Source organism: Lepidothrix coronata, unplaced genomic scaffold (assembly GCF_001604755.1).
Source record: "Lepidothrix coronata isolate B3197 unplaced genomic scaffold, Lepidothrix_coronata-1.0 Scaffold25, whole genome shotgun sequence".
Taxonomy (NCBI): domain Eukaryota; kingdom Metazoa; phylum Chordata; class Aves; order Passeriformes; family Pipridae; genus Lepidothrix; species Lepidothrix coronata.
The window spans coordinates 2,737,883-2,762,027 of NW_016690205.1; the positions used below are offsets into that span (position 1 = coordinate 2,737,883).

A 24,145-nucleotide genomic window follows, 5' to 3' on the forward strand; every position below is an offset into this window, starting at 1 on the left:
CAATATCCAACAGTCCCTTCCCCGCCGGGGCCTCCCCATCAAACACAACACCACTATCACAATAACTGGACTACAACTCCCACCATGCCCCGCGCCGCGGCGCCGCGCCCCCGGCACCGCACTACATGTCCCAGCAGGCTGCGGGGCGGCGGCGCATGCGCAGGGAGGTCTCCCGGCGGGGTGGCGGGAGGGGCCCGATCCCTCGGCGGGACTCGGGAGCGGGGGTGGCTCCGGGCCGGGAGTGGGCCCGGCAGCGCCCGGCTCTGCTTTGTTCGCGGCTCCGCCACGGCTCTCCCTTCCTCGCGGCTCCTGTCACGGCTCTCCGCACTGCCAGCGCTCCAGTAAGTGCGGCGGCCCCGCCCTGGGTGATGCTGTTCCTCCCGCGCCTGCCCGGTGTGTGACCGCGCAGAGCTCTGTCCCGCTCCCGCCGCGCCGCTCCCTCCTCTTCCCTTCCCGTTTTCCCGGGAAGCCGCCGCCGGGCGCGGGGGCTCCGTGCGTGTGTCACCCGTGGGATCGCCCCGGTGGCGCTGTCACGGCCCCAGAGGTAAGGGCGGGCGTGGGCGAGCTCAGCGCCCGGCACGGGTCGGTCCCCTCGCAGCCCGGGGTGAAGGGGCGACGTTGTCCGGGCAGACCCTGCCGGGGTGGTGCGGGCTCGGCTCTGGGATCCCAATCCCAAGCTGCAGCTCCAAGGAGGAGAGCAGTGTGGCTGGGACGGCCGGCGTGTGGTGGTGGGTTTGTTTTTAGCCTTCGGAAAGGCCCGTGTTGGAAAGCTGTTGCCCGTGTTCCAGGTTAGCTGTAACCCGGGCTGGTGATTTACTGAGCCAGAGCGATTTTGAATGGATAACTTGACTATAAAATGAGTGTTAAACTGTAACTACTGTTGTTATATCCGCGGTTTTTATCACCTGTAAAATTCCGAATAGGCGTTTGACGTGCTGCTGGCTTAATACGGGTTTAAATACTGCGTGTTTTGTGCAGTTCCCTTAGGAAGGAGTCAGGCATGACCTTCGTAAAAGGCATTATGTTGTTGCATAAAATGTTTGCAAAGTAACATCAAGAGGACAGCAATTTCACTTCGGGGAAACAGGCTGCTGTTTTGAGGCCTTTTTTTAAAAAAAGTGTCTAATTTTCACTAATCAATGCACTGTGTTTATAATCAAGCAGAATGAACAGCGTTCAAGAGGGGAAGCGGTTATTAATTTGTTAGGCTGAGCGTGTGAATTAGGCCTGAGCAAAAGGAGGTTACTTGTCTGAGTAAAGTTGAGCGGTAGAATTCCTTTTTAAATTTTTTTTAGGTTCTCGAGAGCTAGATCTCCCCATGCTTCACCTTCTTACCAGAGCACAGTACTTTTAAAGAGACTACTAGATGTACAGCAAGCTGGACAGCATCAGCTTTTTTGTTGCCTTTTGACAAATTCCTTACCTTACTCACAGAGGCTGTAATGTCTGTAAAGATAAATTTTCTATTCTCTTCCCATTATCCAATCCCACACATGGCACTGGAAGACAGAGCCATATTTGATCCTGCAGTTTGGGCCTGTGGGGTGTGAGGAATGGCTTCTCGCTGTTGAATGCATCAGGGCTTGTTGGGTTTTGCATTTTTTTTTCAGATTTGTCCACTTCCTTTTTTATATTTGGGCTGTATTCATTCTAAAGCAGCACAGGCACAGTCTTTACTGAGCTGGAATTGTACCTGGTAACTTTGATGATGAGTTATTCTGTCTTACTGAGTTTACTACGCTGCACTTTTAAGGATGGGGTTTTTTTTTTTTTTAATACTTTTGATTTGGAAATAGTTATGAAGGATGATAAATTCATGTCAGTTTATTCCACAGTTGAGTTACAATTTCAAAGCAAACTCGGCAGTCCTCAAGAAGGTCTCTACATCCAGTTTTGTAAAGGAAGACTTTTTAGTTTTATCACTTGTTTTCACGAGGCTCCACACTAGATAAATTCACAGAGCACTCACTGCATTCTAGTGAGTCTTAACAGTGAGTTTGGAACAGTGAACTTATATTTTAGGTCCATTCAGTCTTGTTTCCTACTCTTGGTTATTTTTAGTTGAGGGAGTCACACAAGTAACAATACATAAAACTGTCAGGTTTGTAAAGCAAAGAAGTGTAGAAGTGCTACTTTCCTGTTTGTCACGTGAGCAAGTGTTAAAAGTGGGCTGGAATCTCTCATGGGAGAGAGAGATGCTGGGCCTGGTTGGTGTTTGGAGGAAAACTTTTTAATTCAGGGATAGGTAAGCACTGATGCAGAACGTGATAATTCAAGAAATAATACACGGGGGGTTTATGTATCCTGGATATCACTGAATGCTGGACTGCTGGAATCAGCTTTGCATAAAAAATGAAACTTTGTGTGACTCTCTTATGTTCTGTTTGCAGTTATTAAACATCGTGATTTGATTTTGTGAGTGTAGAAAATTTAATTTCGAGTTCGTCAGTTCTAACGATACAATCTATTTCCTTAAGCTATTTCAGTGCTTTATAACTACACTTGGCCTCATGTTCCACTGTGTAGCTCTGCATTTTAAGGGTGAAGTTAAAGAACAACATGCACACTGGGTCACTGACAGGTATATTGCAGTGTTTAAATATTTTAGAGGAGGAGATGCTTTCATATAAATTAGAGAGTAGGCAAAGAAGAACCAGTGTATGAAGAAAATAGGCAGCATCTTATTGCTTCTCCTTCTTCTCTCCCCCTGTATTTATTTTTCCTCAGCAGTAGTAACTGAGTGACAGAAGACAGACACACGCATGGGGAATAAGGAAGGCATGTACATGAGGAAGAGACATGACTGCAGGAGAAGGCCTTGTTTTTTCCAGGTAGCTGTGGCTTATTTCCCAAGGCAGGGGAGCTGTTTGAGCTCACATAAAGGCTGCTGTATGTCAGAGCCTTGGTGCAGAGGAGAGGAAGTGCAAAAGTCAGTTTTTATTGACTGTAACAGATTAGAAAGAACTTTAGGACATTACTGAAATGTGAACAGATCTCTGCTTGTAACACAGCCTCCAGTGCAGTGTTGGATGTAGCCCAGACTGCCAGGCCTGCACAATTCTTAATCTATTTTAGTGGATTTAGGATTCCTTCGGTGTCTTTATTACTGACTGTTCCTGGTTATTTAAGCTGACAGTTATCAGAGTAAATGCAGTTCCTTCAGAGAGCAGCAAACCAGCAGCGTTGGCAAGTGAGTGCATGTTCTGATGAGAAGTTCCCTTGCATGCTCTGGTGTGCACTGGGATGAGTCCAGCTGTGCATCAGTTTAGACAAACAATAACTTGTGATACCAGAGGATGTATCTTTCTTGCAGGCTGGTTTTTGGCAGGTTGTTGTTTTTTTTCTTTGACTGATAATTATGACAATAGAAATATTCTTAGAAAATACTTACTGAGGTTTGGAGCCAAGTGAACCTTTGTAGAGTTGTATAATTGCATGAAAGTACAGGATGGAAGCTTACTTCAGTGCCAAAATAGGGGAATTTAAGTAACTGGCTTTAGCATAAAACATTTTTACAAAGTGTAGCAAGTGCTTAAGAAGTCACCAGGAAACAAATTATATAAGAAACAGAACAGTCAGTACATGTATTCTTTTGGTTTTGGGCCTAAATGCAATAAGACATGGCTAGAAGCATTGCTATCAATGATTTATAAAATTATGTAAGAAACCTAAATATCAAAATTCTAGTGAGCTTATCTGGCATTTAAAAATAACATAACTGCTTTAGAAAAATTTCCTGTTGAAGAGGTCAGAGTAGTGAGAATGGTTTGAGATCAGGTTTTGAAGTTACCCTTTAATGCAGAGAATGACTGAAAAGAATTGGAATGGGAGATATGGCAGAGCCATTTCAGATTTTTTTCTCCTGTTGCACTGATCTCTCAAATTAGGGCTTTGAAAATATATGGGTCTAAGGTCATCTTGCCACATGCTGTACCCTAACTGTGAGAAATATTTAGATACGTGTTCATATATGGCTGAATTCTATAAATAACACTTTCCTCTCAGTGCTAGGTAAAGCAGCAGGGTTTTGTTGCTGTTGAGGAAGGAAGCTGGTTCATTGTCTCAGCACTAAGCAGCATTTTCTCCCTCCAGGGACTTGCAGAAGCATCTAGAATGTGTAGGTGTTTCTTTAATCTTGGAGAAGGAACTTATTAAGCTTTCTGGTGCAGAACTATATGAGCCACTTACTTTTAACAGATGTTATCTGCTCGAGGAGGGAGTTGCAGGTCTGGTAGACATTTGTGGCATTCAACAGTTTAAACAGTTTTCAGGTTTGAACATATGCCTTTGCCTTAAAATCTGAATAGTTTCAGGTATTTTATGTAGAAGAAAGGTGGTTCAATGGTGAGGTTGCTGCTCTGGGACTTGGGAAACAGGTTCAGCTCACTGTGTTGCCAAAAAGCTTCCTGTGTGGCCTGGGACAAGCTGCTGCTCTGTCCCTCTGTTCTCATACTGAGACTGCAGAGCAGCAGCAGCTCTGCCTTGTGGGAGCATTGTAAGGGTATGTCAGGTTTGATGTGTCCAGTGTGCTAGTCCAGGTGTGGTAATAAAGCCCCATTGTGCTGGGAGGGAGAGGCTGGAGAAACTGCCCAAGGTAAAAGCCAGGGATGAACTCCAGGCAGGAGGAGTCAAACCAGAGTAATAAGTGGGGGTAAAAAAAAGTTTTGATTGGAAATATCTTGGGTCAGTTAAAGACAGAGAAAACAAGTCCTTGAAACTTTAAGGAGCGCTGCATTGCTTTGCTTGTTTAACAAAAATTTATAACAATGCTTAAAATACCTGAACAAACATGCAAATCTTTTCTGCTATGGCTCTGCCACGCAGGGAACAGTCGCAAAGCTCTCTCTGTTCCTTTGTTGGCTGTTCTCGTCTTTGGAAGATGGTTTTAATTCTAGCTAACCATTGCATCCAAATGTTTTGAGTATCAGTTTTGTTCCTTTGTTCCGCTGGCGTGATAGGCAGAATCTCTTAAATTAGGTCTGATTTATTGACTTTTCGTGTGAAAGAGGCTGAGAAAAAATAACTTCTGTACCTCCCCACTGCCCCAAGGGGGAAAAGAATTTGCAGCCACCTCTAAAGAGCAGTGTATTTAGTAACATTATAGAGCTAAAAGTATTTTGGATCTAAAACTCTTCTGGTGCAAATAGGCCCTTGTCGTTGCTATAAATTGAAAATATAGACTAGACAACAATTATCAAGCTTTGCAAACATGTTTTCATTGTTGAGAGTCAGCACTCCCAGGAACAGTCTGGATACTGACAGATAGGTGATAAATCCATTCATTTAATATGTAATTGGTTTGATGTGTGTGCTCTCCTTGGGTGCTTTGGTACCCACCACATTTACATGCCATGTCCAAGAAAATGTGTTTAAACTTGTTCAGACTAGTGACTTAATTAAGTGTTCTTCTGTTAAGCGCTAGAACAGTTACATGCCAGGTTTATTGTAAGAGTGAACAGTCCTCTTAAAGCTGCACTTCAAAAGATGTTGTTAAATATATTGGTTAACTCTTTAGGGAGGCCCAAAATGACAAATGCAAACTTAGGCTGTACTAAAAATTTGTTTGACAAGTTATTTCCGTGTCTAGTAGACTCTGTGCCTGTGTGTGCATTTAGTGCTGCTTAAGGGATGTTCTTGATTCAGAAGTGTTTTTTCTTATTCAGGACTTCTGGCTTTGGGTATATTGGTTTTTTTTCTCATTAACCTTTTTCTTTTTATTTTTTCTTCCTTAAATCAAGTTCACTGCAGGTCCTGTAATTTATTTATACTGTCTTGCTAATTTGTGCAGTGCCCTTTTTTTTTTGGTTGGAGGAGCATGATTTCTTCAGAAGGCTCCTTTGCTCCCTTCTTTGGGGGAAGGCAGCAGGACAGTGTGTTGAAAATCAGCCTGTTGCATGTTCATGGTACATCCAGGATTTCCAGGCACGTCGTTGCACATCCACAGGACTTGTGATTCCTCTGGAGTGTTTCCATCTCGCTGTGTGTAGGTCAGACAGGAGCCTGGTGACTTCCTGGTGCTGTTGGGATTACTGTGTAGGTGGAATGGTGTTTTTCTCCATGTGCACTGTTTACTTGGGGTTTGGGAACCACCTTTGTCAATGCAGAGCAACAGCTGAGCAGTGACTGGTTTTTGTGTCACCCCACAAACAAGAAGAAAGGTGAGGGAGAAGGTCAGCAACCAGACATGGGCTGTACTTGAGGTGAGGACAATTCCTTGGGCTCGTGGCTTGTTTCTGAGGATGAAGGCTGCTGGAAATTAATTCTGTGAGAAGTTACAGTGAATGATGTGCTTCAAGTCAAGTGCTTGTGTGCTGGCACTGTGCTACAAAACCTGTCACTGCAGATAAGCTTTCACTTAAGGGGTTTCTTTCGGTGTCAGGTGAGACTTTTATTAAATATGCCAGTGTGGGATTTAATGTTCTTGATTTAAGATGTATAAAAGAAAGGAGGGGGGAGGCAATGTCCCCAATATCTTGTCATTTGATGGGAGCTTAATTTTCCCCTCCCACTGTGGTAAACAGGAGCTGACATGTGTTCTGTAAATGCATATTGGTTCTCTTACATGAGACAGACAAAGCCTTGTTCTCCCTAAAGAGCTTTCACTACACTTGCACTTACTGAAGAGCTCTGAGATTAGTCCTAATCTCTGTGAATCCTTGTGTATATAATTGATAAGTGAGCTGGATTCTGGAGGAGATACCTGGTCTTTGCAGTAGAGGGAATTTTGGCCCACATAGTGACATGCAATGAACCAAACATGATCTGTACTGAAAAGTCCCACGGTATTAAAATAACATTTAGGTGGAATTTTTAACAGCAGTAATTTTTCCTTCACAAAGGTTTAATGTAGAGGAACTGTGGCCTTTTTTTAAATTATTCTGCATTGAATTTGCTAAATTAGATCTATAAAATCAAATTTGATAATCAGTTACTTGCTTTGAATGCTTTGGTTTCCATTAAATCCTTTTACATCTTTCAAAAGGGCCAAACCACGTATTCATCTGATAATCTTCTATTCATTATTTGATACTTTAAATTAACTGAAAGTTCAGTTATTTACAGCCCTTGTTAGACTCCAGTTTGGTTACAAGTGTTAAAGGAATATGCTTCCTTTGAGCTCACTGTAGACAGAGTTGTTAAATGTTGTCCTAGACTTGTGCTTGGAGGGAATAATATGTGATATGTTATGCTCCTTGTAGGCAGATGTAATGTGAAGTCACAGTTTGCAGGTATTCAGCTACTCAGAGCTGGCTTTAGAGTTTCTTAAATATGTGGAGTTGAATGGAATTGGTCTGAGTATGATATTCTTGCATTTAAATTTGGAACTTGCCTGGATCTCTATGCAAAAGGTAATCCTTTACTACTGCAATGCTCTTTTAATTTTTCCTCTGGCTTCTACACAGTGTTTTCAGCACAACATTTTGGTGCTACTGAGGCAGATAATTTCTTTAAGTAGTACTTTCAAAATTAATTTAACACACTCCTATGTACATGCTGCTATTTCTTTAACAATGCTAAAGTACTCTGTGAAAACTGAAGAAGATATTTTCAACTCACTAATTTCCTAACCAGCTGGCCTTTTCATTTCTTGAATACTTCACAGGAAGGAGGTCTGTGTTTGTTTATACTGCTGAGTTTATACCCAGGATTCAGAGTGAAAATCAGCAAGACTGGCTCAAAAATGGCAAACTTCTTTTTTTAACCAGCCTCACCTTCTTTTTGTATTGAACTTCCTCAAGTCAAACAAGCCTCACCAGGATTTATAGTTTGAGGCCAATGGGAATTTGAAATAGATGGCAGTGTGTGGAATCCCAGTGCTCAGAGTGGTTGGCCTAAATGAAACAGTTAATAATTTATTATTGAAATTAAACAGGGTTTTTTTTTACCAATGGTTAACTAGTAATAATAATAAATAATCCTAATAGGTAATATGCTTATTCCCTGTTTCATTTCTAATTTGTTGTAGTTGTCATGAATGGAACAATTTCTGTAGATGAAGCCTATAAGCCTTTTCAAGAACAAGGACCTGATTTGTCTGATTTGGAGTTTTGTAGATGGCACTTATTTAAAATTTTGAAAAGGTTTATAATAACGTTAAAAACCATTGTAAATAATAACCAACTCTGAACCTGCATTTTTAAACATTTTAACCAGTCTGTAACTGAAATTAATGAGCATTTAAAAACTTGAGGATTGTGTGAGATAAGTCAAAGTGAATTAGAGTACATATATTTTGGTTTTGTCATACCTATCTCTGGTTATATCTCATTTTGGACTAACTTTGTATTACCTAGACTTAATATGAAGTGATGAAAACTGAACTTCAAACATGTTCTTTCCCTGTCTCTTAGCTTTGTTGTTTTTCTTTACTGCTTTGTAGGCTGGTCATCATAAGTTATTAATGAATAAATTCCAAGAGGGTTTTTTTATAATGGCCTCATTGCACAGGGCATTTAGAGGGACAATTAAAATACTTGTTTTAGCTCGGCAAAAACCATTAATAGGCGAGGTGGGGTTTTTTTTGGTTGTTGTTTTGGCTGTCTTAAGAGATCAGTGATAGAGAGGAGTTTGCATCCTGTGCAGTGCATTTCCTCATATCCCAAAGCCTTTGGCTCCTATTGCAAATACCTTGAGATGGAGGAAAGTAGTTAAATTAAGAATAGTTAAATCAAGGGCATGAAACATCACTGAGAGAAATTTCTGCAAAAGTTTTTGAGGAAGGACCAGTCTGTTCCATTGTGGAATTTGTAGAACAGTACTTGAAATAGGCAAGTGAGTGATGGATTCAGGTAACTTCAGAACATTTTCCTTAGAACTCCAGTCTTCCCCTAAAACATAATGAAATTTTTACCCAGGCAAAAGGAACATTAGTAGATAGTATGGAATAAAATTAAGTCATTTGACTTGCTGGGACACTGGGACAGGCAGGAATGGGTGGCTTACCCTGACTTAACAAGTCTTCCTGGAAAACAGCAGATCCGTGTTTTGAAGACAGAATCATGACTGAGTAAGACTTAAGTGCAAGATAAGGCTGCTGGTTTTGTGAGATGATTCATCAGTGCAAAGGATGATTTTTCTATCTTGTGGTCTGTTTGGGAGTTGGATTAGGTACTGGGGGAGGGATGTGGTGGTTGATATCCCTCTTAGTTTGGCCAGGGGTAGGAGAGGTCAATGCTACCAGTGTTGACTTCAGGTTTTTTAATTTTGAAAAAAATTACTTATGTTTAGGAATTCTCTTCCAAGTGAATACTGGCCTTTTGCAGCTGCTTTTTCCCTTCTTTTTGACCACTTTAGAGAAGAAATATAAATTTAGGGGGCAGTGTTTCATGGAGATTTCCACTTCCCATTCTTAGAGGTAGTTAGAACGTTGCTAATAGTGTCATAGGGTTCTTGAAATCAAAGTCATGTCTTCTCTGTTAACAGAGGTATCCAATGTCTGTTGTGCCCTCCAGAACAAAAAGGAATCAGTGAAGGATCTTTGGGAAATAGAAAAGCTCGGAGTGTAATTTTAAATTCATCAATTCTGAATTATCTTTGGCTGTCGTCAGGTTTGCAGCCAAATCTCCTCTCCAGCTCCTGGATTAGTGTTTTTCTGTCATGTTTTTGGTACTCAGGAAATTGTAGCTTAAAGGGTTGTGTGAAAGATGAGCAGAGACATTGTCTCGTAGTTTGAGTGATCTCTGTGGTGGACTGCCTGTGCTGGAGGGGCTTCAAGGGGTTGAAAATACAGAAGTTTGAACTGCTGTCCTGGCAGATTTATGTGGCTTGTTTTTAGAGGCTGTTCTGAGCTGGTTGTCTTAGGGTTGGGATTTTCCCCCCCCTTCCCTTCCTTGCCCTGGATGTCCTCAAGAAGGAAAGCTTTCATTGCCCTGTTCTTCAGGGGATAAGCAAGACAGTCTGAACTCATCCCTTCCCCTGGGGAGTCAGTAAATGGTCAGTAAAGAGATGACCAGCTGGACAGGAGCTGATTTACTGCAGGAAGCTGATAGTAATTGCCTGGGCAAAACCCAGGAGCACTCACTAATTGAGCTGTCCCTGGAAGTGCAGGAAAGACTGGACATTGCTGGGGATGCTGCTCACCTTCCCTTTGTGGTGATGGAGCTGGTGTAAACAGGAGGGCTTGGAAAGGGAGGTGGGGAGGAGGGATGGGCATGACTCATGGCATCATTTTGTGTTTGTCAGGTGGAGTTGTGCTAAGGTTGTTCTTCATTTCATAGACATGAGTAAGTAGGTAATGTGTGTTTCTTAATCTCCTTAGCTAATAGGAAAAGAACCCCAAAGTCATCTCCTGGGGTGAGTTAAATCCAGAGTTTCAAATGTCCACACCTTAATAGAGCAGGAAGTACAACTGTTGCTCTAAATCAAAGAAATAAAAGTAATAAATTATACCTGGAGCTTGGGGAAAAGACGTAAAATAAAGCTAAAAGGTGAGCTAAAATACTGCTGTATTTCTTAATCAATCTTTCCTGTGGAAAGCCTATTGCATGGGCTTTTTATCCGAACAAAATTCCACTTTGTCTAGTCAGCCAGTGCTCCGTGGTTTGTACCTACCTGTGCTCAAAGGAGAGGCTGGGGCATAGGAAGGTCACCTGGTACACCACTGCAACAATCTTGTCTAGACTTTATACTTGAAGATATGGAGACTGTGACCAGTCTGTAAAGGAGGTGAACTCAAGAACAGGTGCTGGTGGGAAACTAAAAATAGGAATTAATGTAGGAGAGTTGAAGCTGTCTGTTATAAATGGTGAAAAGGAGATGCTTGTGTGCCTCTGCAGGTTCTACTTGTGCAGTCATGCGTTTGCAGGGAGACTGGAGAAGGTGATCTGGGATTTTTATTTATAGTGGTGCCCAGGCAGCCTCCAGTGTGTGATATAAATGTTGGGGAATGCCAGTATATGTTGCACCCCAGAGGAAAAGAGCGGGGAGAGGGGAAACCCGAGAGAAGCTGGGCTGATGAGGTATGTACCTACTTAAATTAGTGCACTGCTGCTGCAAAGGGGGATGGAAGGCTTCAAAAATAAGTGAGACCTCCTCACTTATAACACAACCCTCCAGGAAAGAAGTTAAAGGAGCTGAGAGTTTTCTCAGTTCTTACAGAGTGTCACTATACACCTACAAAAATGGGTTTTCAGAAATCTTTTCGTTTCTGGTGGATTATGGTGAGAGCCAAGAGGAAATGGGCCACAGGGATGTTTTTTCTGAAGCAGCACTGTGTCACTGACCCACATCTCCCCTCCCCTGTGCTCCCACCCAGGAGAGGGAAGGCAAAATCAAATGAAGTTTTATGTGATCTATAAAAGGTTTGATAGCTTCATCTTTTCTCTCTAAGAACTCGTGATCTTTTTATATTTGATTGTAGAAGTGGGCAGAGGAGTTAATACACTGTTCTGTGCTGCAGATTCTGCTGCAGAAAATAACTAAGGGTTCGTGTAGTAAGTGCTGTAAAATAGACACAGACCTGGAGATTTTTGTTTTATAATTGCCTAAAATAATATAATGACAAGTCACACCTATGCAAGACAGGATCTGTACTCTGAAGACACTGAAGCTGAAGTTCTGATGAATTCTTAGGCTGGTGGTCTTCTAACCAGATTCCCTGTGCTGAGGAATTAATGTTGGAGTTCTGCAGTTCCTCATGTGAATCTTTAGAAATAACATGGCAATTCCATCGTTGCTTTTAGATCTGTCAGGAGTTGCAAGGAAGGGTATTGTGGTGGTGGCTTTGTCGTGTGTGTTCAGTTGCTTCGGTAACTGGAAGAAAGGCACAAATTGCTTTTTTGTTTTTTTAATATGCATTACAAATTGTGATTCATTATTGAATGCTGAATAGAATAGGTACTCATTTACAGGGGAATCTTGCCAAGATGTAATATAGTGGAAGCAAACTTTTAAAGCTGGAAAGGAGCTGTATGATATTATCCTAGATTTCAGTGTATTATAAAGTGAGAGGGGTTTTTATTTCATATTCTTTAAGAGCATCAGTCTGGTAGAGGTCAGTAATCCCATGAGGAATTTAAAACTAATCTGAAGAAAACGGTAGTTACAGAACTGAAGTTTTTAAATTAATGGTATTTTGTGCTGTATTTTCATCAGAGGATAAAGGAGCTGCAAATAGTATAAATTTTTATGCTAGAAATTAGGTAGTACTACTATGAAGTAGAAAATCTGTATTACTTCATGTTTGGTTTGAGTTTTGGGGTTTTTTTCTGTGAGAATTGGTTTATTGACAGATAAAAAAAAAAGCTTCTGAATTTTGTCTCTTGCCCTGGAAAAAAAAAATCATTTCAAGTATTGGAGCAGTTCAACTTTAGCTAATTGTATGTTCATAATGGAGCATTATGAGCATCCTCCTTTCATTTGCCTTGAAAGGTTTTCTTTCTCATAGATTCTCTTATAGGGGAAAAGTGCTTTGAAAATCCAGTTGGTTTTATTCAAGGACTCTTAATCAATTTGTATCTTGTTTCAAAAACAAGTTTTCCCTGTTTCATTTTCTTCACATCTGCAGAGAACACAGCCCTAAGTCTGCTCAGACAGGAAACCAGCCACCAATATTTGCTTTTTTTAGGCACAAGCCTTTTCTGGGCTTCATAAACTGTTGATATGAAGCCGAAATGGTGCCCCAGAAGTGCCATGTATTTTGTTGAGGGACCACCTGGCCCAGCTTAGGACAATGCTGGTAAATGATGATTTTTATATTCATTTAAATGAAAACCGTGTGTGATGCCAAGTTCTGCCAAATTAGAGGTGTAATTTACAGAACAGGTCCCCTTAAACTTGCCCTCAGCTACAGATGTGTTTACAAGGAGGTGTTGCTTCAGTGTGAAGTGATCCCAAGAGCCAGCAACTGAATTACTGATGACTTTATTACAATTATGGTATCGTGTTGAGTGCTCAGGTGTTTGTTTTTGTATTACTTACTGTTATAGCTTGGTTGCAGAACTTGTCTTAGATCTGTGATATTTAAGTCGTGAGTAACATACCAATAAAATTTACATTACCTCAGAAAATTTTGTTACTTTATTGAAAAACAAGCCTTTGCCTATTAAAACCATTATTGCATCTCTTAGATATAGAGAGTCTTCTACCTTTTGGAGGTAGAAATTAAAGCAAATCAGAGAGGTGCTTAATGGAAAGCTTGTACACATTTAATATCCTTGTACTTCACTTATCCTTCCTCTCCTTCACAGAAACCATCTTGCATCTCAAAGCAAAGTGTGTTAACTTTGTCATACACAAAAATGCATTTAGCTTTTAAGTTCAATACCTTGTAGTAAAAAACCCAAGCTAACATCACCATGATATTGCAATCTCTCTAACTTTTTGCAAATACTGCTGAATTGAGGTTGGTGGATCTGGTCCCTGGTGCAAAACTTAATGTATCAAACTTGAGTTTGCACCAAAGGATTAGTTTGGTGCTGGGCACAAAAAAAAAAGGTTAATTGTTTTACAGATCGAGTTAAATGATTTAAAACTGTTTTCTAGAAATTCTTCTGGTATGGTATCAAAGTCATGATAATAGATTTGTAAAAAATTGTTTCTTAAAGTGGTTGAACCAAAATTTGTCTTGTATTCGAACTAGTCGTATAAAATGACAGCTGTAAATACAAGGATTCATCTACATGTTTGTATATTGATCCCTAAAATGTGTGGTTATCTGCATATCTGAGTCCCCAAAATGAACACTGATTTCCTCCCCCCACCAAAAAAAAAAAAAAACCACTTCAAAAGCCAAACATCGTGTTGTGCTGTGGTGTATCAATAGCTAGCTACAGATAATTATCAGATGTCTGCCTCATTGTGTCTGTATGTAACTATATTTAAATCAAGTAACCTTAAGGAAATAATAAAGGTAAAGAATTTAAAGAGATATTAAAATTAAACTTCCATATTACACAGTGAAAGCTGTAAAATTTTGTGAAAAGTGTGGACTGCTTAAACCTTCTGTTTCTCATGTTAATATTTTTGGATCTGTACTATTTCTGAGTATTGTAACAAAATGTAAAGACTGAATCATTTCTTTCCTGCCTTGGGAAAGACTGGCATCGACCTGATTTTTACCATTTAAATGTCTGTTCATTGCCATTTTTAGATAAGCATGCAAAGTTATCTTTGGTCTTACACAGCTGACTCTGAAGGTAAAATGACTGTCCCATAAAATAAAAGGAAGCAAAACCAATGATGCAGTAGCTGCAGTAAGGCAGAGCCATAAAAGGTGAAGCAGACAAAATGGGGATAGGTGGTCAGCAGGGCAGATTTGAATTATTTTTTTTAAACAAACAAACAAAAAAGTCAAAATAAATTAAAAAAAAAACCCTGTCATTCTCAGACCTTAGTACAAAGTGTGTTCACATCTCTGTTGCTGCTCATACCAACTGCATTTTGACTGTTTAATGTATAAGGGTGAAGCAATTTCTGTTCTTGGACATGGTTAGACATGAAGTTCTTTTTTTGTAGAAGTAAAGAAAATTGTGCACAATGTTTCTAAAAGCTTTTTACTGAATTTGCCTGAGCAAAATATGAAAAATTGCATTGGGCAGGAGAGCTGCTGACAAAGGTTCTTTCTTGCCATGAAAGGCAGTGTCAAAGGAGGAAGTGTAGCCCCAGTGTTCTCTGAGCTTGGTGCGTGTCATGAAGGAGGATCTTTATTTTTTAGTGATCTTGTAAAAGCTAGTCTAGATCTCATCTGCTATTTACCACTTTTATTTTTTAGGCTATTAGATATCTAAGTACAGCTTTCAAAGAAGAATGGAAGACCTGTCTAAAAATTCAGTGGCAGTTTGGGGGAGCAGCTACACCTCACTTGCTCTTCCGTAGAAACCTCTTGAACCTACGAGTTGAAACTGCTCAAAATGTCACGGGCAGGCACAGAACAGGGTTAAAATTAGCAACGAGGAACTTTGCTCAACTTGTGTGTGTGTGTTCTGTTCTGCAGTGTGATGTCCAGGGTCAGAAATGCCTTATGTGGATCGTCAGAATCGCATCTGTGGTTTCCTAGACATTGAGGAAAATGAGAATAGCGGGAAGTTTCTGCGGCGGTACTTCATCCTGGACACGCGGGAAGACAGCCTGGTGTGGTACATGGACAACCCACAGGTGAGGTGGTCTTGGCAGTAGTTTCCTGGTTTATATCATCTCCCACTTTTTTTTTCGGATTTTTTTAACAATTTCACTTAAGAAAAATGGGGTTTAGCACTAGATTATGGACCCAGAAGCTGAGCAAAAAATAAGTTGCCATAAGCGAATTAATTGTAAATCAGTTTAATATAACCTGATGAGCCAAATCACATACATGCAGTTTTAACACAGGTGTTTTAATTCACCTTTAGCCTTATGTGGAGGTGTGTAGTTTTCCTTACAGTGTGGCTCATTTAGCTGTCTCATATTCCTGGACCTCAACAGAATCAGTTATTGAAAAGCAATTCACAATCATGCCTGCAGTTGCAATCCAGCATGAATGAGGAAAGCTTGTTGTGATGGAGAGCATCCTTTAGATAAAAGCTGCTTTTACAGTGTATGTGGATCCATGTGTTTTCTAGCATAGGGAAGGACAGATAATTGCTTAAGTTTTGGGTACAGAGACAGTAAAAGCACATGATCCAGGTCAGCTGGCAGCTGCCTGCCAGGAGAAGATCCATGTACCATTCTGCCAGGAAGAGCAGAGATAAAATGCAGGAGTCTGCTGTTCAAAGGAACCAGCAAACCCAAAATGTAAATGATGTGCAGCTCGATGAATGTGACTTGTGACTGAAGCATTTAGCAGTTCTCACTGAGGAGAAAAAGAATTGCTGGAAATAAGAGACTTCAAACATTTGATCTCAGTGACTGGTATGAAGCAGTTTTTTTGGTTTTTTTTCAGTTACTCCTGTGATGTAACCAGGGCACATGGACAAAAGCTTGAAGTGCTGTGGAAACTGCAATTTTTCAGAAGTTTTAACACTTAATGCTATTTGCAGTGCACACCCAGGCCTAGTTCAGGCATTTTTTTGACGTTAGCATTCATGTACAAATGAAAGGATTTCTCGCAAGAGGCAAATTGAAGCGTCTTGATTTTCTTGAGTTTTGAAGAACAGCAGGGTTTTTATAGAGTCATTATGTGAAGACCATTCTTAATCCCTGAAGTGACTGGAAAATACGTGAGATGGCCTTTGAAGTCTCTGACATAACAGATGAATGTCACTTCTCGTCCCTTCCGCCTGCCCTGGTCAAAGTACACGAGATTCCAACATCTGTTAAGGAAAAAGTATTCTTTCCGGATTTCCTGGATGCAGACCCACAAGAATCCTTTTTCCTCTAGTAAAATACATAAACCTCTGAAACAATTACTATTTGCATTGTTTCTAGCAGTCTTTCTGTTTTTAGTTGATTAGCAGATGTGTGTATAATAAACAAGTAGTTTAGATCCTGTTTCAAGCATACATTGTGCATTGTCTATAAAAAGACGTAGGATTTTCTTTTTGTTTGTGGAATTATTTGCTTTTTATGCATAAACACTGCCTGTGATGTGAGAATAAACCAGTTTCACTTTGTGACATATGTGATTTGTTTCAGAATCTTCCCTCTGGATCTCCACCTGTTGGGGTCATTAAACTTACCTATATTTCAAAGGTAAGATAATATGTAAGACACTTGTTGCTAAATTCTTGGTGTATCTGCCACAAGCCTCAACTTCAGACAAAATTAAGTGCCACTTACTTACTATTTTTGTATGTGTGCTATTCCTGAGTTAGAGAAGTGTTACAAACACTTCAACAGGTTCAGATTAAAATAAGAACAGATTAATTACCATGTTGTCTAGGTTTGTGTAGTGAATTCAAGTAGCAGTTCTTTGTGCAGCATAGAATGAACAGTTCTGAACTGTATATTTCAGTTCTTTATGAGTATTTGAGTTCCAGTTAGTCTTGTTGAAAAGACAGGCCACTTATGAAGTGGAAAATAAGTCTTTAGGGCTGATAGTTTGCAGGTACTGATGATCTTTAATAGACAGGACAGAAATATTTCATTACTCTCTATACAGCCAGTTCTAAATATGTGTGAAAAAGAACTGTGAACTAAGAAAGTCTGCTTTGCCTTCTCCCCCACCCCTGACAGAGGTGCTGTACAATGTAAAAATGTCAACACCTCCCTCAGAACAGGACACCTGCTTCTCTCCTCCCCCACCACTGACATTTTAGAGACCCCTGAAGAAAAGTGGCCATTATTCTGATGTTAATGAACCAAAATGCAAGCAAAAGTGTTATGTTTTCAGATTTCAACATTTGTCTGGTAAAGAATCTTTAAATTTGAGGTGTAGGGGCATATGTCTTAAACTGTTTTCTTACCATAGGCTGCATATCTTGAACTGAATCTTATATAGTATTTTTGTTATATCTGTATATCATTATACCTAACCAGCTTGCTGTGCTGCTAATCTTTGAATTTAGCCACTTCAAAGAGAGTAAAAACTTGTGATATCTGATGTATATTTTGTATGCACAGTGACACTTATAATCCTAATTTCCCTCCCAGGTTAGCGATGCAACTAAGCTAAGGCCAAAGGCAGAGTTCTGTTTTGGTAAGTTCTTGCATGTGGTGTGTGCATCAAGTACATTCTTCAGAAACTTGAAGGAAAGATTGTGTTCTGCAATTCTGTTACTGTCTAAGCTGGCAGTGTATTTTTAAAAACCAGCTTGTATTCACTTTCTTTTTTAGTATGAGGGAAATGTTGGCTTCTTCATAAAGTGTTTTTGTATTTTTTCATATTGCAGCTTAATGAGGAGTAAGTCAGAGCTGTTTTTCAGATGTCTGAAATTTTTGAGGCATTAATAAATGGCATGCCTGTCAGCTATGAAGACGAGAAATTTAACTGTTTTAATCTGTTTCACTGATAAAACAGTCGATCTAGAAATTCTGTCAGCCACTGTTCTCGAGTTAAATTGGAGCCTCTGTTGCTGCATGGAAGAAAAATAATTTGTTTGGGGTACCTTCTCTGTGTTGGAGCTTGTGAAACACTTGGTAAATCGTGTGTAGGGCTGCAGGGGTTTTAGGCAAGTACCTGGTGTGTCAGCTCAGTGCCATCTACAGATTCCTCTGCACATGTATGTGTGGAGAGATTTGTCTTCAGCACTTGTAAAGTTGCTCTTGTCAGTTGGCCAGCTCTAAAACACCTTAATTATCCAAGCTGCTGGCTGAAAGCTTTAAATATCTCTAATCTATTAAAGCGTTTTTTATACTTTTTAAAGGAAAAATATAAATTTGTTATCATTTTATTCAACTACAGGAGTTGTTTCAGTCAACTCATTATACGGTTTTGTGTTTTGAATTTATATTTGCATCTAATACTGTTTGTTTCAAGCCATCCACTTTGGGGAGAAAGATGATAGAAAAGCAAAAGTATCTGTTTCTGGCCTGCATTTGCTGTTAGTGGTGACCTGAAGGACTGTTATGTTATAGGTAGAGCAGCAATATCTGTGCAGGTTTTAGCTGCAATGCTTCAGAATTCCAGGAGGGTTTTTCTCACTGCTCACCTTAAAACCTATTTCAAGATAAGTTCTTAAAATGTGGAAGCAAACTACCCATGATTTTTTTTTTACTGTTGCACAGAAATACATTTGTCTTTTTTGGATAAAGGATGCTGGGTGTTGACAGTAGAGATATAAACTTATTAAAACGTGCTTTCTTTGCCAAATCACTAAAGTAAAAGAAAGATTTATGTTCTGGCTGTTTTCAAGTTGTTTGGTCTTGAGCATCATCTACTTAGTAATCAATACTGAGTTTTGCAGAAGTAAAAAGTAAAAAATAAAACCCAGTGATCATAGTCATGTTAATGAGGTTGTCACAGTCTGTATGATGTCATTTAAGTGGAGAGCTTAAATTATTTGTTTTTTAGAATAAAGAAATCCTGCCAAATGGATATACATATCTTAAAGGGACTTTCTAAAACCAAATGTAGCAGAGCACTTGAATACTTCAACTGGATTTTTCATCTGAAATCAAATCTTTTCATGATGATGTTAAGTTTACTCTTAAATGTCAGTGTTGTTAACATTTCATACTGGTTTTTAACAGTTATGAATGCAGGGATGAGAAAATACTTTCTACAAGCCAATGATCAGCAGGACCTAGTTGAATGGGTAAATGTTCTGAACAAAGCTACCAAAATCACAGTAAGTGATTGAGTTGATACTTAGCAATGCTTTTGAATGGTGACTGTCTCAAGGTGCTTATGTGTAACCTTTGCCTCCAGTTTTTATCACCACAAACAAGTCATGGCTCTGCTTTCCAAGACTTAAAGAAACTCCACCTGAATTTGAGTTTATTTTACTTTTTGGAAATCGGACAAAAATGGGCTTGATTACATTTTTAATTACAGCATAGGATGTTTTCTAATAATTTAAAATTAACTGTGCACATTTAATATTGATTGAAATATCTAGAAGACACTTGCAAGCATTTGAAAGATACACATACTTTTGCCTGTTGTCAAAATTTGGTATTTCCTAAAGCATCACTAAAATATTGAGCAAACACATCATGCCAAGTTCCAAAGGCTCTCTCCTGATTTCAGGTAACATCCGTGCAAAGAAACATTAGTGGTTCTTCTGGAAGATGTTAAATTATTCTGTTATTTTCTGGTTTGGGCCAGGACAACTCGTTACCTTGTGACACAAAACCCCGTGTGTTACCTCAGTTTTTTCAGGAGGCAGAAGTTATGGTTTTGTTTTCTCTCCAGTTTTGGGGAAGTGATGATGATGAACAGTTTTGAGAGCATACCCTGACAAAGAAGGGGTTCTGAGCATGGGTGCACATATTTGTGTTTGTTGTCAGTAACTTTCCCATTTTTAAGTTACCTAAGGATGTTTATATGAGTTGTTTGCTTTGTTTTGAAGTAGCCATTTCTTTGGAGTTATAAAAACATTACTGCTAAGGATAAATAAAAAACCCTCAGAACCAAAAAGGTTTTTCATGAGGACACACCACAACCAGGCTTGAGTTGTTTCCAGTTCAAGAAACAGGGTGAATAAATAAATAAATAATTGCATCAATTTAAAATATAGTCTCAACACTGATTAACACGTGTTTGACTTGCATTTTTAAATGGCTGGTGAAATCATCAGTATTCTGTCTTTGAAGGAACAAGCCTTTGAACTGTTAATCTGTTCGCAGCTTATTTAGTACGGCCAATTATTTAATCAAATAATTAAGCTAATTCAATTATTCATTTTCACATGAGCATTACTTGCTGTAGATTGTAGTCCTCCAAGATTGATTGCATATTTTAGTGCTCTTGAGTGCTGATAATTTGGGAATGACTGTGAGCCTCTGCAGCCCAGCACATTGTGTACCTGTGCCTGAGTGCTGTTGGAAAATGCCTTTGTGTGAGGAGGGGGTTGTGAGGTTGGTCTGCAGCATTTTAAGCAGGAGTTTGTGGCAGCTGGAGTACTTGCCTATAAAGCTGTAGCTACAACCCCTGTGCACTAGGGAGTGCCTTGTCCTTCAGTGCCAGACTTGGCTGGGAATGGAGTCACTCCCTTCACTTCAGGGAGTCACCAGAGAAGGGGACAGTGGAAGTGAGAGGATGAAGCTGCTGAGTGCCACCGTTACTCGGCCAGCCCAGCTGTCCTGGGCTGACATTTGGGCTCTCAGGACTGTTTGTACTTCTTTGCAGGCTGCTTTTTTTGTAAAATAAGCAGTCCCAGGCATAGGAACTAGAGTCACAGCAGACTGTAAAGTAGCTTCGTTTTTTGTCTGGATCAGTTCAATTTCAAGATTTCATTGTGCCACAGTCTTGGATGATATTTCGCTGTGTAAAGACAATTTGTGTGTCCCTTGTGTCTGAATGACTTTGGGTGTCTTCTGTAAATACCCAAGTAGGTTGCTGGCTGGGATATTTGTATGTGAGACTTGATCTCTTCAAATTTACTATATTAATATTAGGGGTGTAAGGAGATTATGAATAGGAATGTCTTAGGTAGCCAGTTAGTGCATTTCTTAGGTTAAAGAGTTTTACTTCCTGCATGAACTCAGAAATGTGAGTAAACATTTTAGATCAAAACACTTACTGGGGAAATGAAATTCCCCTGAAGTTTTAATTTAGTTCCACATTTGAGATAATTATCTAACTGTTAATGATAGATAGGTAGGGTCATTTTTGGACAGAATTTAGCAATATATGTAGGATTAATGGGGGCAGTACATGCAGCCTTCATGCCAAGTACCTGTGAGGACAAATGTCCCTGGTCAGACATCCTGTGTAACAAAGGGCACTGGGATGTTTCCAGTGTAAAGCACTTACAACTAAAACTGAAAGCAACTGAAAAATTAAGAACCAATTCTTCTGCAAAGTAGCAGTGCTTCTTGACTATCAAGTGTAGAACTTATGGCAAAGCTTGCAGTTGATTTCATCCAGTGAAATGTCTTTCTTGGCACCAGTTTTCTGAGCAATAAACCATAGTCATTACAACAAATTTCCGTGTAAGCTATTTCTGGCCTTTTACAATTGGAGAACATTTGTTAAATCCTGCTGAAGACAAATGCAGAATTCTCGAGAAATGCTTTGGGCTTTTTCAGGTCTTCATAAAACTTATGTCAGTTGTCACATTCCACTTCCAGGTACCAAAGCAGTCAGATCCTCTGTGTCAAATGGATAATGCAAATCGTCAAGCTGAAAGCCCAGGTGGAAAGAAGCAAGTCTCTTACAGGACAGAAATTGTTGGTGGTGTTCCCATCATTACACCTACCCAGGTAACACCCTTCAAACAAGTGGGTTATTGTTTGATAGAGGAAGCTGTGTTTTACAGTGTTACATATCACAGTACAGCTGTCAGCTTCCCCTCTTGCTCAGAGGGCCTCTCAGTTGCCTCTGGAAATCGGTTAAAATATTTTGTCCTTTCGAACTGGGAATGGGATTTATGAGCATGGGATGATACAATTGTTTCCTATTATAACTAGTATAGTTATTCTTTAATCTTCAGAATAAAACTTGAGTATTTTCTACTTTCCTGCTTTATTCTAGAAAGAAGAAGTCAGTGAGTGCAGTGAAGGGGCTGACAGGAGTTATTTGAAGCGGTCACAAAGTCACCTTCCTTATTTTGCTGCTAAGCATCCCCCAGATAATGCTATTATCAAAGCTGGTTACTGTGTGAAACAAGGAGCAGTGGTAAGTGTGGGAGATAAGTGTGTTTCAACAATCAAGAGCAATGGTCCCTAAGATGATAGTTGTACTGATCAAATAGATGATTAAATAAAACCTCACACAATTACCAGAAACATTACTACAACTGACAGTATTAAGGATGGCTAAAGATAAAACTTATCCTCCTCTAGCATTTGATTTCTGTCTGTTTTACTTCTTTTCGTGACTTTCTCCAGTGTTATGTTGTTGAAGATATTTTAGAGAGGCAAAGTGTGTGCACAGACTTTCACATTATGGTGAGTGCATGCAACTGGGAATTCTCTTCTACAGTTACGTAGAGATTCTTATTTTGCTTATTAAAAACCTCTAAATTAAGACCGAAGTTCAGTGCAGGCCTTTAAAAATCACTAAAATGTTTGCAAAAAGCTGACTTTTCAGTTCAGAGGAAGAACTGTACAACTTCTCAGGCTGATTGACACAAGTGGAACTATTCACATGATGCCTTGCTAAAAGAAGGAATTGGTAGTTCAGATTAAGCAAGACACGCATCTTTGAGTTCTCAGACTCATTTTATCTTGAATTATGAAGCTTCTTTTTGTAATACTCCCTTTTTAGTTAAAAATAAACTAGAAACCTGTAATTAATATTTCCTCCAGGATATTTGTGCTGCTGAGTTTCTACAGCTTGAATAAATCTTATAATAGTAAATTGTAGCTTCCAGATTTTTTAATTATTGCAGTTTAAAAAAAAAAATTGAGCAGAGCCTTGCATAATTATTTTGGGGACACTATATATATATATGCACACACACATCACACATACAAAAAATGAAATTTATAATTATTTTAAGTTATAATAAATACATTATTAAAATGAATAATTATGAATAAAATTAATTATACCGTATCATATGTTATAAATATAAATGAGAATTATATAGTTCAATATATGCATAATATATGACATGTAGGTATATTTTATTTTATGTATAAAATGTAGAAATATTTATTTCTTTTCCTTTAACAGATGAAGAACTGGAAGAGAAGATACTTTCAGTTAGATGAAAACACAATAGGATATTTCAAGTCTGAACTGGTAGGTTTCCAACTGTGTGTTATTTTTCCAGTGATAGTTGCAAGAAAATCTAAATAAATGTGCTTGTATTTGAAAAATGTGCTGTACTGTGCTTGTTCCTGCAACTCCTAAGTTTGTACTGTAATAAACCAAAAAAATAGGGCAACTGTAAACTTGTACTTGAGTCTGTTTGGGAACCCATCTGTAGGACACTGGAGAACAGTAATAGGATATACTCTACAATCACCCTGATTTTTGTATTAGTATCTTATGTCACTTTTCACTCACAAATAATTAATTGTGTTCTTGAAACAGCAAATCATTATGGGAGAGACAAAACTGTAACCTGGCAATTCTTAATTTAAAGGTAGAATTACGAGGTGTTTTATCATAGAAATGATGGGATCTTTTCCCACATGCTTGTTTCACCAGAGCAGCCAAGACAGGCAAAAAACACTGATTTGCTGTTCAGCAGCAACTCTTGCAGAGTTTGTTTCAGTTCCATGACCTTTCTTCCCACTCATCACTCTCGTTTTGACCACATGATAAATGTCTTCAGACTTCATTTAAAAATTAGGTGGCTGGTTCTGCAGACAATGTGTTTTACCAAAAAAGGAATCCCACGCTTAATAACAGTAAGAAAACCTGTACCTAAGGAATGAAGTCTGCATTGTACAGTATTGTAAATTGAGTTTGCAGGCCAAACATAAGATGTAAAATGTCAAGAACCCAAATTTCAGGCTGTTACTGAAGTGAACTTTGGCTCCCCTCTTAATGAGGGCGTATCCAACAGTAGCAGGAGTTTGGTCTTGCATCATTACCTTTGTTAAGCTGTCAGCATAACAATTCTGACTCATTGCCTATAATAAACCCTCTGTTTTTATTTAAAAAGCAAATCTGAGTGCAGGTGGCTCACAAACAAATTCTCAGTGAAGAATTGTACTGTGTGAGAGAATACTA

General features: G+C 39.3%; 1 protein-coding gene across 7 annotated transcripts in view; it reads left to right on the plus strand.

Annotated features, from left to right (window-relative positions):
• Positions 1–200: 200 nt before the first annotated feature.
• Positions 201–24,145, plus strand: part of PLEKHA1 (pleckstrin homology domain containing A1) — a 32,756-nt gene continuing 8,811 nt past the window's right edge. For 5 of the 7 annotated variants that reach the window (XM_017809292.1, XM_017809296.1, XM_017809298.1 and 2 more), the window contains exons 1-8: positions 404–544; positions 14,933–15,093; positions 16,549–16,605; positions 17,506–17,551; positions 19,045–19,142; positions 21,589–21,720; positions 21,992–22,135; positions 23,138–23,206. In XM_017809292.1, the coding sequence (XP_017664781.1) occupies positions 14,953–15,093; positions 16,549–16,605; positions 17,506–17,551; positions 19,045–19,142; positions 21,589–21,720; positions 21,992–22,135; positions 23,138–23,206 (687 nt within the window). In that variant the 5' untranslated portion in view covers positions 404–544; positions 14,933–14,952. Of the gene's footprint in view, positions 342–403; positions 545–10,936; positions 10,959–14,932; positions 15,094–16,548; positions 16,606–17,505; positions 17,552–19,044; positions 19,143–21,588; positions 21,721–21,991; positions 22,136–23,137; positions 23,207–24,145 lie in introns of those variants that run through there. The other 2 variants (XM_017809293.1, XM_017809294.1) reach the window with 2 other exon arrangements.